We start from the raw sequence: 13,489 nt of genomic DNA, 5'->3' as shown, positions 1-13,489 counted from the left end.
AGGGCCCAACAGTGGCAGCTTGCCGAGCCCGGGAATCGAACCCACAACCCTGTTATCGATAGCCCGGGGCTCTAACCGCTGAGCCACCACTGCCCCTGCAGCCACCTAGGATCGCATAGTAACCACCTAACATCACCATAGAAACCACTCAGCCAACTCTGGTCTGTCTATAACAGTCTAATTAAAAAGGTGGACCCCTGACTCTGGTCTACAAAGCCAAGACTGGACCAGCCAGCCCCTCCGTACTTGATGCTAATGGTCAAAAGCTGATCTGCACCAAGAGCTCTTTCAGCTTCAAGTACGGCTCTGCTCGACCCGCCATCCTTTAAGATCCACGGAAGACGAGCGTCCAGACTTTTTACTGTCCTGCACCGAAGTGGTGGAACGAGCTTCCCCTGGGTGTCCGAACAGCAGAGTCCAGCGCTCGCTGTCCTCAAACCCAGACTGAAGACCCTCTGCCAAATGCTGTAAATGTAAAGGAGAGAGCCAGAAGGTAACACAGACACGGGAGCACCCTGAAACACTAGCGTCCATCTGCTCCACCGTCCACAAACCTGAGTGATCGCGTGCAAGCAGCAGGACAAACTACCTCAGGAGAAGCAAGATGAAGGTAGGGCCATGGTCCTCACAGTCCCTCGATCATCAACATCATCAAACATCATCAAACATCTGTGGAAAGACCTCAACAGTGCAGAGCAGGGAGTCGATCCAAAAAGCTCACAGAACCTTCTGCAGGATGAATATGTCAAAAATTCAGATCCCCAAAGAGTTTATAAGCTCAGATACTCACCAAAGGGGGTGCTAAGTACTGACCACGTACCCAAACTTTTGTTTCAGACCCTTTCCCTTTTTTATTATAAAACTGAAAACTGTAACTGCCATTTGGAAATCAATTATCTTCACTGTCCAGTGAAGAAGACTTTCTACTAGATTTAGGAGGAGCATTGCTGTGAGGATTTGATTGCATTAAGAATGAGGTCAGTATGTTGGATGATGATCTCCACCCCACCTCATCATCTCCAACTCATCCAAAAGTACTGGATGGAGCTCCTCCACCATCATTCCAGAGAACACAGTTCTTCCACTGCTCCACAGCTCCTCAATGCTGGGGGCTTTATACCCCTCTAGCCCACGCCTGGCATTAGGCAGCATGGAGCCAATAGGGTCATGATGTTGATCTGCTCCAGAGAGTCCTATTCTATTGGCAGTACTTCTTCTCTACAGGGACTAGACAAGCTGTGTGTGTGCATTTGCACATCTGAATGCATTCTTTAGAAGGGGTGTCCACAGATATTTGGACATATAGTGTGTTCAGTATGTCTGGTATGGATGATGATTGATTGGTCGGTAGTTGGGAGTGAAGTTCTGCAGGTGTTCACTGACGGGCTTCAGCAGCAGCTCACTGAGTTCTACTGAAAGACTAGGTGCTCAGGACTGGAGGACTAGGCGCTCAGGACTGGAGGACTAGGCGCTCAGGACTGGAGGACTAGACTGGTATACACAAATGCTTCCCCCCAGAGTGCAACATCAATCTGAACTTTATCCCGGCTGTCAGAGAAGACCAGGGCAGACAGGACTGTCTGACCAACATCAGTACACACTGGTGGGAGTGGGTGGTGGGTGGGGGTGGGGGGGGGTCACAGTTAGAAACACAGCTGTTTAACTGCGTCAGATCTTGTTTTTGTGAGCGTCCCGTTGACAGAACACCCAGACTCAGACATATTTGTTCCACAAGCTCCTCTGATCCTGAGAGGTGTTTATCTGGAGCTTCAGCGCTCTCCTCACTGCTGAGATCTGCTCCCCCTATGCGGACCCCCCCACTGACCCCCCCACCGACCCCCCACCCCCCCACTGTGAGCTGGAAGACACCAAACATGGCCTGAAGGGGACAGATGTGGAATTCAGGACAAAGGCTCTCAACAGCAGGTCCACAATGATGAAAGCAGTTTAAACCGGTCCTCCACTGACTCCTCGGGCCCCGGGGGTCCAGACCGGAGAGGCGAGTCAGTCCTACAGGGACTGCTGTAACAGGTTTTGACATGCTGCTGCTTTGAGTCTGGGGGGGGCAGTGGAATGAGACCCCAACTGCCTGAAACATCCGCCAACAACAAAGGGCAATTAGCACCTGCTTCACTTCACTGCACTCATACACAGCGGCCCGGTCAGCAGCCCGGTCAGCGGCCCGGTCAGCTTCCATCCCCTCTGATTATCGGTTCTTATCAAACGACACTTTAGATTTTCATCTGCAGTTTCTTCATCTTAATTTGAACAAGGAAAAAAAGTCTTAAGGATTTCCAGTTTAGTCTGGACGAGGCTCTCAGTCCGAGCGCAGGTCATCTCACCTTCTTCACATTCCAGAAACAAGTTATTACAGAACACAGTTCTGTTACAGCTCGAATAAACCAGCATTCAAGGTCGTGAAAATGAACGGGTTTATGTGCAGAACAGAATTACTGCATGCTAGAATTCCGTACATCAAATGAATTGGGAATAAAACCTGAATATCAGAGAGAATTCTGAGTCATGTGCTGTTTAATAAAGAATATTCACTGAGAATATTAGATATTATAATAACTGATCTGATCATTTCTAATGTAAACAGATTTATAGACCAGAGGACCAGAACCAGCCAGAGCTTCTACCCCCAAGCAGTTAGACTGCTGAACGAACAACAGCGCAGTGGACCCGTCCACAGTCCACAAGCTATCTCATCTATATCATCACACACACACACACACACACACACACACACACTGCACACTGCACACACACTGCACACACACACACACACACACACACACACACACACTGCACCCTGCACCTACTACTGGAACTGTGACCTCTGCTCAGTCACACTGCACCCACAAAGACTTTCCCCCACCCACCCGAACTCCACCCACCCGAACTCACTCCACCCGAACTCACTCCTTATCCAGCATCTGTCTGCAAATTCTGATTAAATACACCTGACAGTGCAATAATGTACATAGAGGGTGTGTTTAGAGTGTGTATTGTGTGTATAGAGTATGTAAAGTGTGTATGTGTAGGGGATGGGGTGTAAAGAGATATGGGGGTCTATGGGGTGTATAAAGAGTGTACAGGGTGTATAAAGAGTGTACAGAGGGTGTATAAAGAGTGTACAGAGGGTGTGTGAGGGTGTATAAAGAGTGTATAGAGGGTGTGTACAGGGTGTATAAAGAGTGTATAGAGGGTGTGTGAGGGTGTATAAAGAGTGTATAGAGGGTGTGTGAGGGTGTATAAAGAGTGTATAGAGGGTGTGTACAGGGTGTATAAAGAGTGTACATGGTGTATAAAGAGTGTATAGAGGGTGTGTGAGGGTGTATAAAGAGTGTATAGAGGGTGTGTACAGGGTGTATAAAGAGTGTACAGGGTGTATAAAGAGTGTATAGAGGGTGTGTGAGGGTGTATAAAGAGTGTATAGGGGTGTGTGAGGGTGTATAAAGAGTGTATAGGGGGTGTGTGAGGGTGTATAAAGAGTGTATAGAGGGTGTGTGAGGGTGTATAAAGAGTGTATAGGGGTGTGTGAGGGTGTATAAAGAGTGTATAGAGGGTGTGTGAGGGTGTATAAAGAGTGTATAGAGGGTGTGTGAGGGTGTATAAAGCGTGTATAGGGGGTGTGTGAGGGTGTATAAAGAGTGTATAGGGTGTATAAAGAGTGTATAGAGGGTGTGTAAGGGTGTATAAAGAGTGTATAGAGGGTGTGTGAGGGTGTATAAAGCGTGTATAGGGGGTGTGTGAGGGTGTATAAAGAGTGTATAGGGTGTATAAAGAGTGTATAGAGGGTGTGTAAGGGTGTATAAAGAGTGTATAGAGGGTGTGTAAGGGTGTACAAAGAGTGTATAGAGGGTGTGTAAGGGTGTACAAAGAGTGTATAGAGGGTGTGTGAGGGTGTATAAAGAGTGTATAGAGGGTGTGTAAGGGGATATAGAGTGTATAGAGGGTCTATAAAGAGTGTATAAAGAGTGTATAGGGTGTATAGAGGGTGTATAGAGGGTGTAAAGATGGGGAAGGATATACAGGCCTGGAGAAACATGGTTAGTGTAAATGAAAATGCTCAGGATAAGAGAGAGAGTAAAAAGGCGGAGTGGAGCTGGAACCTCCACCTTCTGCACGTTCTCCTTAAAAGGTTCTTCTCTGAGTGGAACCTGGATCACATGATCTGAAACCTGAAACAGTAGATCAGCTCTGGGGGAGGTTTTCCCCTCCAGCATTAAAACAAACACGGGAGAGGAGGGTCTGCTGTCTGCAGCTGAGTCCAGACTAAGCTGAGGAGGAGGAGGAGGAGGAACGATGGCTGAAGGTGAACGCTGCAGCTTTAGCAGAGCTCTGCTGGTGATGGGACTCGTCCTCCTGTTCGCTCTGGGTGAGTGATCAGACCTCTCTCTCAGCTTTACCTTCAGACCGGTTGGCCCTCAGCACCAGCAGGTCTGGCTCCAGCACTTACAGGTTGAATAGTGTAGGACGTAGGATGGACCCTTGGCTGCCAGCCTGCTGAAAGCTGAAGCAGCGATGGCGGGGGTCTGATGTTTTGGAAGAACAGCAGCTTAAGGTTTGATTCCTGTGTTTTAATCCTCCAGAACAACAGAGCCAGATCCCTCCACGCACCACCCCTCTGTCATTACTGGGCTTGGGTTGGTAGCCTGTTGTGTAGATGGGGGCCATCTGTCTGTCAGCCCAGTTTTTGGTCTTCAGGGTATAGTGTTTCTAATAAAGTGGCCAGTGAGTGTTTCTACTAAAGTGCCCCTTCATTTCTTGTAGCATGCATTAGGTTCTTACAGCCACTAGAGGGAGTCCTAACCTTGTGACTGTAAGGTCAGCATGCAGGCGAGTGTGTGTGTGTGTGTGTGTGTGTGTGTGAGCAGGTATAGCGTGTGAGCTGGATTAGCATTAGAATGGAGCAGTGGGCAGCTGCTGTATAAAAGAGAGGGAGAGGTGTTTGCCCTCCGTCACACACTCCAGTGCTCATGTATTGCTGTGCTGTGTGTGTGCTGTTTGCCCTGCTGACCACTGTCCTGCTGACCCTGCCCCTTCTCCCTCTCCCCACAGACACTCTGCACGCCATGGACAACCAGACCACCTTCCTCTATTTCGCCTACGGGAGTAACCTGCTGAAGGAGAGGCTACAGCTGAAGAACCCCTCAGCCAGGGTCCACTGTGTGGCCAGACTTCAGGTACGGCCTTTCCACCGTTAGCGTTAGCCACTGAGACGCAGACATCTACAGAGTCAGTACTGCAGAGCCCCCCCCCCAGGAAACAACAGAATTACTGTACCCAACATTAATATCAGTGCCTGTCTACCTGCCGGCCGCAGCCCCACAGCGGACCTGGCGGTACTGGAAGGCCGTCATTGTTGACCATCATTAGAGACTGGATGGAAAGCTGTGGGTATGTTTATATATGACCTCAGTAACTCCACGGTTTCCCTCCTCAGGACTATAAGCTGGTGTTTGGGAACCATAAGGGTCTGGCGAGTGACCGCTGGCACGGCGGAGTGGCCACTATTGAGCACAGCCCAGGGGACGAGGTGTGGGGGGTGGTGTGGAAGATAAACATGGCTGACCTGGAGAGCCTGGACAGGTACGAAACTCTCACTGACTGACTCACCACTCGAACCCCTAACTGACTTATTACCACTTAATGATCAACTCACTGACCCGACTCACTGACTCATTATCGCTCACTGTCCAATTTACTGTTCTGTTGCCCCTCACTGGCCAACTGGTCTGTGTCTGTCTGTGTGTTTAGGCAGGAGAATGTAAGGTTGGGGGCGTACAGTCCAGTGGAAGTGTCGGTGTCGACCCGTGGTCAGGAGCTAAACTGCAGGACCTACATCATGAACAGCTGTGTGTACGCTCCGCCCTCTCCGCAGTACCTGAAGGTAAAGACCTTTAGGGGGGCGTTTAGATCAGCTAAACTGATCCTGTGGTGCAGTGATTTCAAACAGTCATAATAATATATAAAATATTCATAAATACTGATACTGTTTATTTATACAGCGACTTTAAACATGTAAAGAGAGAGACTGTATATAGTGACTTTAAACGTGTAGAGAGAGAGACTGTATATAGTGACTTTAAACGTGTAGAGAGAGACTGTATATAGTGACTTTAAACATGTAGAGAGAGACTGTATATAGTGACTTTAAACGTGTAGAGAGAGAGACTGTATATAGTGACTTTAAACATGTAGAGAGAGACTGTATACAGTGACTTTAAACGTGTAGAGAGACTGTATATAGTGACTTTAAACGTGTAGAGGGACTGTATATAGTGACTTTAAACGTGTAGAGAGAGACTGTATACAGTGACTTTAAACATGTAGAGAGATTGTATATAGTGACTTTAAACGTGTAGAGAGAGACTGTATACAGTGACTTTAAACATGTAAAGAGAGAGACTGTATATAGTGACTTTAAACGTGTAGAGAGACTGTATATAGTGACTTTAAACGTGTAGAGAGACAGACTGTATATAGTGACTTTAAACGTGTAAAGAGAGAGACTGTATATAGTGACTTTAAACGTGTAAAGAGAGAGACTGTATATAGTGACTTTAAACGTGTAGAGAGAGAGACTGTATATAGTGACTTTAAACATGTAGAGAGAGACTGTATACAGTGACTTTAAACGTGTAGAGAGACTGTATATAGTGACTTTAAACGTGTAGAGGGACTGTATATAGTGACTTTAAACGTGTAGAGAGAGACTGTATACAGTGACTTTAAACATGTAGAGAGAGACTGTATACAGTGACTTTAAACATGTAGAGAGAGACTGTATACAGTGACTTTAAACATGTAAAGAGAGAGACTGTATACAGTGACTTTAAACATGTAGAGAGAGACTGTATACAGTGACTTTAAACATGTAAAGAGAGAGACTGTATATAGTGACTTTAAACGTGTAGAGAGAGAGACTGTATATAGTGACTTTAAACATGTAGAGAGAGACTGTATACAGTGACTTTAAACGTGTAGAGAGACTGTATATAGTGACTTTAAACGTGTAGAGGGACTGTATATAGTGACTTTAAACGTGTAGAGAGACTGTATACAGTGACTTTAAACATGTAGAGAGATTGTATATAGTGACTTTAAACGTGTAGAGAGAGACTGTATACAGTGACTTTAAACATGTAAAGAGAGAGACTGTATATAGTGACTTTAAACGTGTAGAGAGACTGTATATAGTGACTTTAAACGTGTAGAGAGACAGACTGTATATAGTGACTTTAAACGTGTAGAGAGACAGACTGTATATAGTGACTTTAAACGTGTAGAGAGAGAGACTGTATACAGTGACTTTAAATGTGTAGAGAGAGAGACTGTATACAGTGACTTTAAGCATGTAAAGAGAGAGACTGTATACAGCGACTTTAAACGTGTAGAGAGAGAGACTGTATACAGCGACTTTAAACATGTAGAGAGACTGTATACAGTGACTTTAAAGGTGTAAAGAGAGAGACTGTATACAGTGACTAAACGTGTAGAGAGAGAGACTGTATACAGCGACTTTAAACATGTAAAGAGAGAGACTGTATACAGTGACTTTAAACATGTAAAGAGAGAGACTGTATACAGCGACTTTAAACTTGTAGAGAGAGACTGTATACAGTGACTTTAAACATATAAAGAGAGAGACTGTATACAGCGACTTTAAACTTGTAGAGAGAGACTGTATACAGTGACTTTAAACATATAAAGAGAGAGACTGTATACAGTGACTTTAAACGTGTAGAGAGAGACTGTATACAGCGACTTTAAAGGTGTAAAGAGAGAGACTGTATACAGCGACTTTAAACGTGTAGAGAGACTGTATACAGTGACTTTAAACGTGTAGAGAGACTGTATACAGCGACTTTAAAGGTGTAAAGAGAGACTGTATACAGTGACTTTAAACGTGTAGAGAGAGAGACTGTATACAGTGACTTTAAACGTGTAGAGAGACTGTATACAGTGACTTTAAACATGTAAAGAGAGAGACTGTATACAGTGACTTTAAACATGTAAAGAGAGAGACTGTATGCGGTGACTTTAAACGTGTAAAGAGAGAGACTGTATACAGTGACTTTAAACGTGTAGAGAGAGAGACTGTATACAGCGACTTTAAAGGTGTAAAGAGAGAGACTGTATACAGCGACTTTAAACGTGTAGAGACTGTATACAGTGACTTTAAACATGTAAAGAGAGAGACTGTATACAGTGACTTTAAACGTGTAGAGAGAGAGACTGTATACAGTGACTTTAAACGTGTAGAGAGACTGTATACAGTGACTTTAAAGGTGTAAAGAGAGAGACTGTATACAGCGACTTTAAACATGTAAAGAGAGAGACTGTATACAGTGACTTTAAATGTTTAAAGAGAGAGACTGTATACAGTGACTTTAAACGTTTAAAGAGAGAGACTGTATACAGCGACTTTAAACGTGTAGAGAGAGACACTGCATACAGTGACTAAACATGTAAAGAAAGAGACTATATATAGTGACATTAAACGTTTAAAGAGAGAGACTGTATATAGTGACTTTAAACGTGTAGAAAGAGAGACTGTATACAGTGACTTTCAAGTTGTAAAGAGAGAGACTGTATACAGTGACTTTAAACGTGTAGAGAGACTGTATACAGTGACTTTAAACGTGTAAAGAGAGAGACTGTATATAGTGACTTTAAACGTGTAGAAAGAGAGACTGTATACAGTGACTTTCAAGTTGTAAAGAGAGAGACTGTATACAGTGACTTTAAACGTGTAGAGAGAGAGACTGTATATAGTGACTTTAAACGTGTAGAGAGAGAGACTGTATACAGCGACTTTAAAGGTGTAAAGAGAGAGACTGTATACAGCGACTTTAAACGTTTAAAGAGAGACTGTATACAGCGACTTTAAACGTGTAGAGAGAGAGACTATACAGTGACTTTAAACGCATAGAGAGAGAGACTGTATACAGCGACTTTAAACGTGTAGAGAGAGAGACTATACAGTGACTTTAAACGTGTAGAGAGAGAGACTGCATACAGTGACTTTAAAAGTGCAGAAAGAGAGACTATACAGTGACTTTAAACGTGTAGAGAGAGAGACTGTATACAGTGACTTTAAACGTGTAGAGAGAGACTATACAGTGACTTTAAACGTGTAAAGAGAGAGACTGTATACAGTGACTTTAAACGTGTAGAAAGAGAGAGACTGTATACAGTGACTTTAAACGTGTAGAAAGAGAGACTATACAGTGACTTTAAACGTTTAAAGAGAGACTGTATACAGCGACTTTAAACATGTAGAGAGAGAGACTATACAGTGACTAAACGTGTAGAGAGAGAGACTGCATACAGTGACTTTAAACATGTAAAGAGAGAGACTGTATACAGTGACTTTAAACATTTAAAGAGAGAGACTGTATACAGTGACTTTAAACATTTAAAGAGAGAGACTGTATACAGTGACTTTAAACATTTAAAGAGAGAGACTGTATACAGAGACTTTAAACGTGTAGGGAGAGACTGTATACAGTGACTTTAAACATGTAAAGAGAGACTATACAGTGACTTTAAACATGTAAAGAGAGAGACTGTATACAGTGACTTTAAACGTGTAGAAAGAGAGAGACTGTATACAGTGACTTTAAACGTGTAGAAAGAGAGACTATACAGTGACTTTAAACGTTTAAAGAGAGACTGTATACAGTGACTTTAAACATGTAAAGAGAGAGACTGTATACAGTGACTTTAAACATTTAAAGAGAGAGACTGTATACAGTGACTTTAAACGTGTAGGGAGAGACTGTATACAGTGACTTTAAACATGTAAAGAGAGACTATACAGTGACTTTAAACATGTAAAGAGAGAGACTGTATACAGTGACTTTAAACGTGTAGAGAGAGACTATACAGTGACTTTAAGCGTGTACAGAGACTGCATACAGTGACTTTAAAAGTGTAGAAAGAGAGAGAGTGTATACAGCGACTTTAAACGTGTAAAGAGAGAGACTGTATACAGCAACTTTAAACGTGTAGAGAGAGAGACTGTATACAGTGACTTTAAACATTTAAAGAGAGAGACTGTATACAGCGACTTTAAACGTATAGAGAGAGAGACTGTATACAGTGACTTTAAAGGTGTAAAGAGAGAGACTGTATACAGTGACTTTAAATGTTTAAAGAGAGAGACTGTATACAGCGACTTTAAATGTGTAGAAAGAGACTGTATACAGCGACTTTAAACGTGTAGAGAGAGACTGTATACAGTGACTTTACACATGTAGAGAGAGAGACTGTATACAGCGACTTTAAACGTGTAGAGACTGTGTACAGCGACTTTACATGTGTAGAAAGAGAGACTGTATACAGTGACTTTAAATGTGTAGAAAGAGAGACTGTATACAGCGACTTTAAACGTTTAAAGAGAGATACTGTATACAGCGACTTTAAACGTGTAGAGAGAGAGACTGTATACAGCGACTTTAAACGTGTAGAGAGAGAGACTGTATACAGTGACTTTAAACGTGTAGAGAGAGAGACTGTATACAGTGACTTTAAACGTGTAGAAAGAGAGACTGTATACAGCGACTTTAAACGTGTAGAAAGAGAGAGACTGTATACAGCGACTTTAAACGTGTAGAGAGACTGCATACAGTGACTTTAAACGTTTAAAGAGAGAGACTGTATACAGCGACTTTAAACGTTTAAAGAGAGAGACTGTATACAGTGACTTTAAACGTTTAAAGAGAGAGACTGCATACAGCGACTTTAAACGTGTAGAGAGACTGCATACAGTGACTTTAAAGGTGTAAAGAGAGAGACTGTATACAGCGACTTTAAACGTGTAGAGAGAGAGACTGTATACAGTGACTTTAAACATGAAAAGTGATGTTAAAGTTGTAAACGGGTGTAAACAGGGGTGTGCTGGTTGAGGGGTTGTAGTTTTTGAGGGTTTTCTGAGGATTAACCGGTTGAGGGTTCTGGCTTTAGTGGTGTGGTTCTTCTCTCCCGCCGCTGCTGGACAATGTTGTGGTGTGTTTTCTGGTGCTTGCCGCGGCTCTCTTTGTGTGGAGAACACAATGGGCCGGAGCAGAACTCGGTCAGTGACTGTCAGGTCATTCAGTGAAGCTGCCCTCCAGAACCTGTTGTGTGTAGAAGTGAAGCGTCTGGAATTCGCGGTTCAGTCCGGTTCCCGCAGCGTTCACAGTTCAGACAGCGGCTCTGTGGTTCTGCAGCTCCACTGTCTGTTCCTTAACCAGCAGAACTCTGAGCTGGAGAACACGGCTCCCTCTCCGGACCCTTCCTCCCAAATTCGGAATAACGGAGTGTGTGTGTGCGTGTGTGTGTGTCACATGCCATGCAGGAGTGCATTGTTCCCTGAAGTGCTCAGCTGTGTGTGTGTAGCTGTGTGTGTGTGTGTGTGTAATGGAATGTAAAAATAATGGAAGCTGATACCCCAACACTTAACTCTGAAGCGCCGCTGATTAAACAAACCCCTCGACCTCAGAACAGCCCTTAAAGAGAGCATCCGTATTCCCTTTAAGCAGTTCTTACCCCCGTCCCGTCTGAAATTAAAGAGCCACTCCTGCTTCTGTTGGAGTAACTGTCTCTACTGCCCAGAGAAGACTTGCTAAGACACTGCTGTGAGGATTTGACTGCATTCAGCAACCAGAGCGTTAGTTAGGCCACCTCATCCAAAGGTACTGGATGGAGCTCCTCCACCATCATTCCAAAGAACACAGTTCCTCCACTGCTCCACAGCTCCTCAATGCTGGGGGGCTTTATACCCCTCTAGCCCACGCCTGGCATTAGGCAGCATGGAGCCAATAGGGTCATGATGTTGATCTGCTCCAGAGAGTCCTATTCTATTGGCAGTACTTCTCTACAGGGACTAGACAAGCTGTGTGTGCATTTGCACATCTGTGTCAGCAATGGGTGCAGCTTAAAGTAGCTGAATGCATTTATTAGAAGAAACTTTTGAAGGGCGTATGATGGGGAAGTTCTTAAAGTTGATTGTTCCAGCTGATCAGAAACGAGACACTTTCAGCTTCTATCATTCAGGTTAAACTGAGCGTCAGAATCTCAGGGAAGGTCCAGCAGTGATGGAGGAGGAAACAGGAAAACTTCTTAAAAAGAAATGAATATTTTGTGTTCTGTTGTCGTAGGTGATCGTGATGGGGGCGGAGCAAAACGGCCTGCCCAAAGATTACCAGGAGAAGCTGAAGGCCATCGAAACCAACAAGTACGAGGGCCCTCTGCCCGTGATGGAGGAACTGGAGAAAGCTCTAAAGAACTCCAAACAGAAAAAGAAGGGTCGCTCAGACGCTTAGAACAGAGGAACGCTTCAGAGAGAAAACAGATTCAGATTAGCAACATTACTGAACTTTAGTCTAGGCCGAGGTCCTTTACTCAACACAACGTCTGGTAGCTGGTTTCTGTCTAAACACTGATCTAATCCAGTCTGATCAGAAAACGTCACTGAGGCTGAACTTCTACCACTGGTGGCAAATCCAGAGTAAAAGTCCAGCCCAGGATTTTGATCCAGCCGCCTGTTTTCACCACTTCTGAGCTGAAGGAGGAAACACTGGGCTTAACCTACCTGAACCCATTCCGGACTTTACTGAGCTATATTCTACACACAGCAAATAAAACAGGTCACTCTGCTGCGCAGTACTGAACTTCTAGCACCCTCTTGTGGTAGATTTATAACCTACACCCATAAACACCCAACCTCTCCCACTTTAACCCAGTTAATTATTGTTGTTTTAGTTTCAGACTCGTTTTAAAACCTAAAAAAGGGAAAACTGTCCTAAACAAAATCACCTTTATTTTAGTTTTTCATTCTTTGTGGCTGATTAAACATGTCATTTTTAATGAAATAAAAATCCTGTGTGTATTTCCTCACCAGCCAGTGACCGACTTCAGCTGAGTGCATTTCTTCTTATTTACATTTCCACTGAAGGCGTTTAGCAGATCTCCTCCAGAGACACTCACAGCTTCACTGTTCACTTAGAAAACACCCTTATCTAGTTTATACAGACTAGACCCCAGAAGATTCTCTAATCTGACACACTACTAAATACAGAGGTCAGTCTGGAGACAGTCCCCCACACACCCAAGTGCTCTCAGAAGAGGAGGGTCTTCAGTCTGGGTTTGAGGACAGTGAGTGTTGGACTCTGCTGTTCGGACACCCAGGGCAAGTTCGTTCCACCACTTCGGTGCAGGACAGTAAAAAGTCTGGACGCTCGTCTTCTGTGGATCTTAAAGGATGGCGGGTTGAGCCGAGCCGTACTTGAAGCTGGAAGGGCTCTTGGTGCAGATCAGGCTTTTGACCATCGCCATCAAGTACGGAGGGGCTGGCTGGTCCAGTCTGGCTTTGTAGGCCAGAGTCAGGGTCTGAATCTGATGACCTGGGCAGCAGCTACAGGAAGCCAGTGAAGAGAGAACGCAGCAGAGGAGGAGCTGAACATGGCTGAACTTAGAAACGTTGAAGACGACC

The 13,489-nt window shown here is 44.2% G+C and overlaps 1 protein-coding gene across 1 annotated transcript; it reads left to right on the top strand.

Moving 5' to 3' along the window:
- Window positions 1–4,219: 4,219 nt before the first annotated feature.
- On the top strand, window positions 4,220–12,901 carry ggctb (gamma-glutamylcyclotransferase b). Its single transcript, XM_072692629.1, has 5 exons — window positions 4,220–4,384; window positions 5,068–5,192; window positions 5,453–5,598; window positions 5,767–5,899; window positions 12,156–12,901. Exons 1-5 carry the CDS (start codon window positions 4,312–4,314, stop codon window positions 12,318–12,320), a joined length of 642 nt encoding a protein of 213 aa, XP_072548730.1. The 5' UTR covers window positions 4,220–4,311; the 3' UTR covers window positions 12,321–12,901.
- The last annotated feature ends 588 nt before the right edge of the window (window positions 12,902–13,489 follow it).

Source organism: Salminus brasiliensis, chromosome 1 (assembly GCF_030463535.1).
Source record: "Salminus brasiliensis chromosome 1, fSalBra1.hap2, whole genome shotgun sequence".
NCBI lineage: Eukaryota > Metazoa > Chordata > Actinopteri > Characiformes > Bryconidae > Salminus > Salminus brasiliensis.
This window is presented reverse-complemented; position numbering and strand designations above follow the sequence as displayed.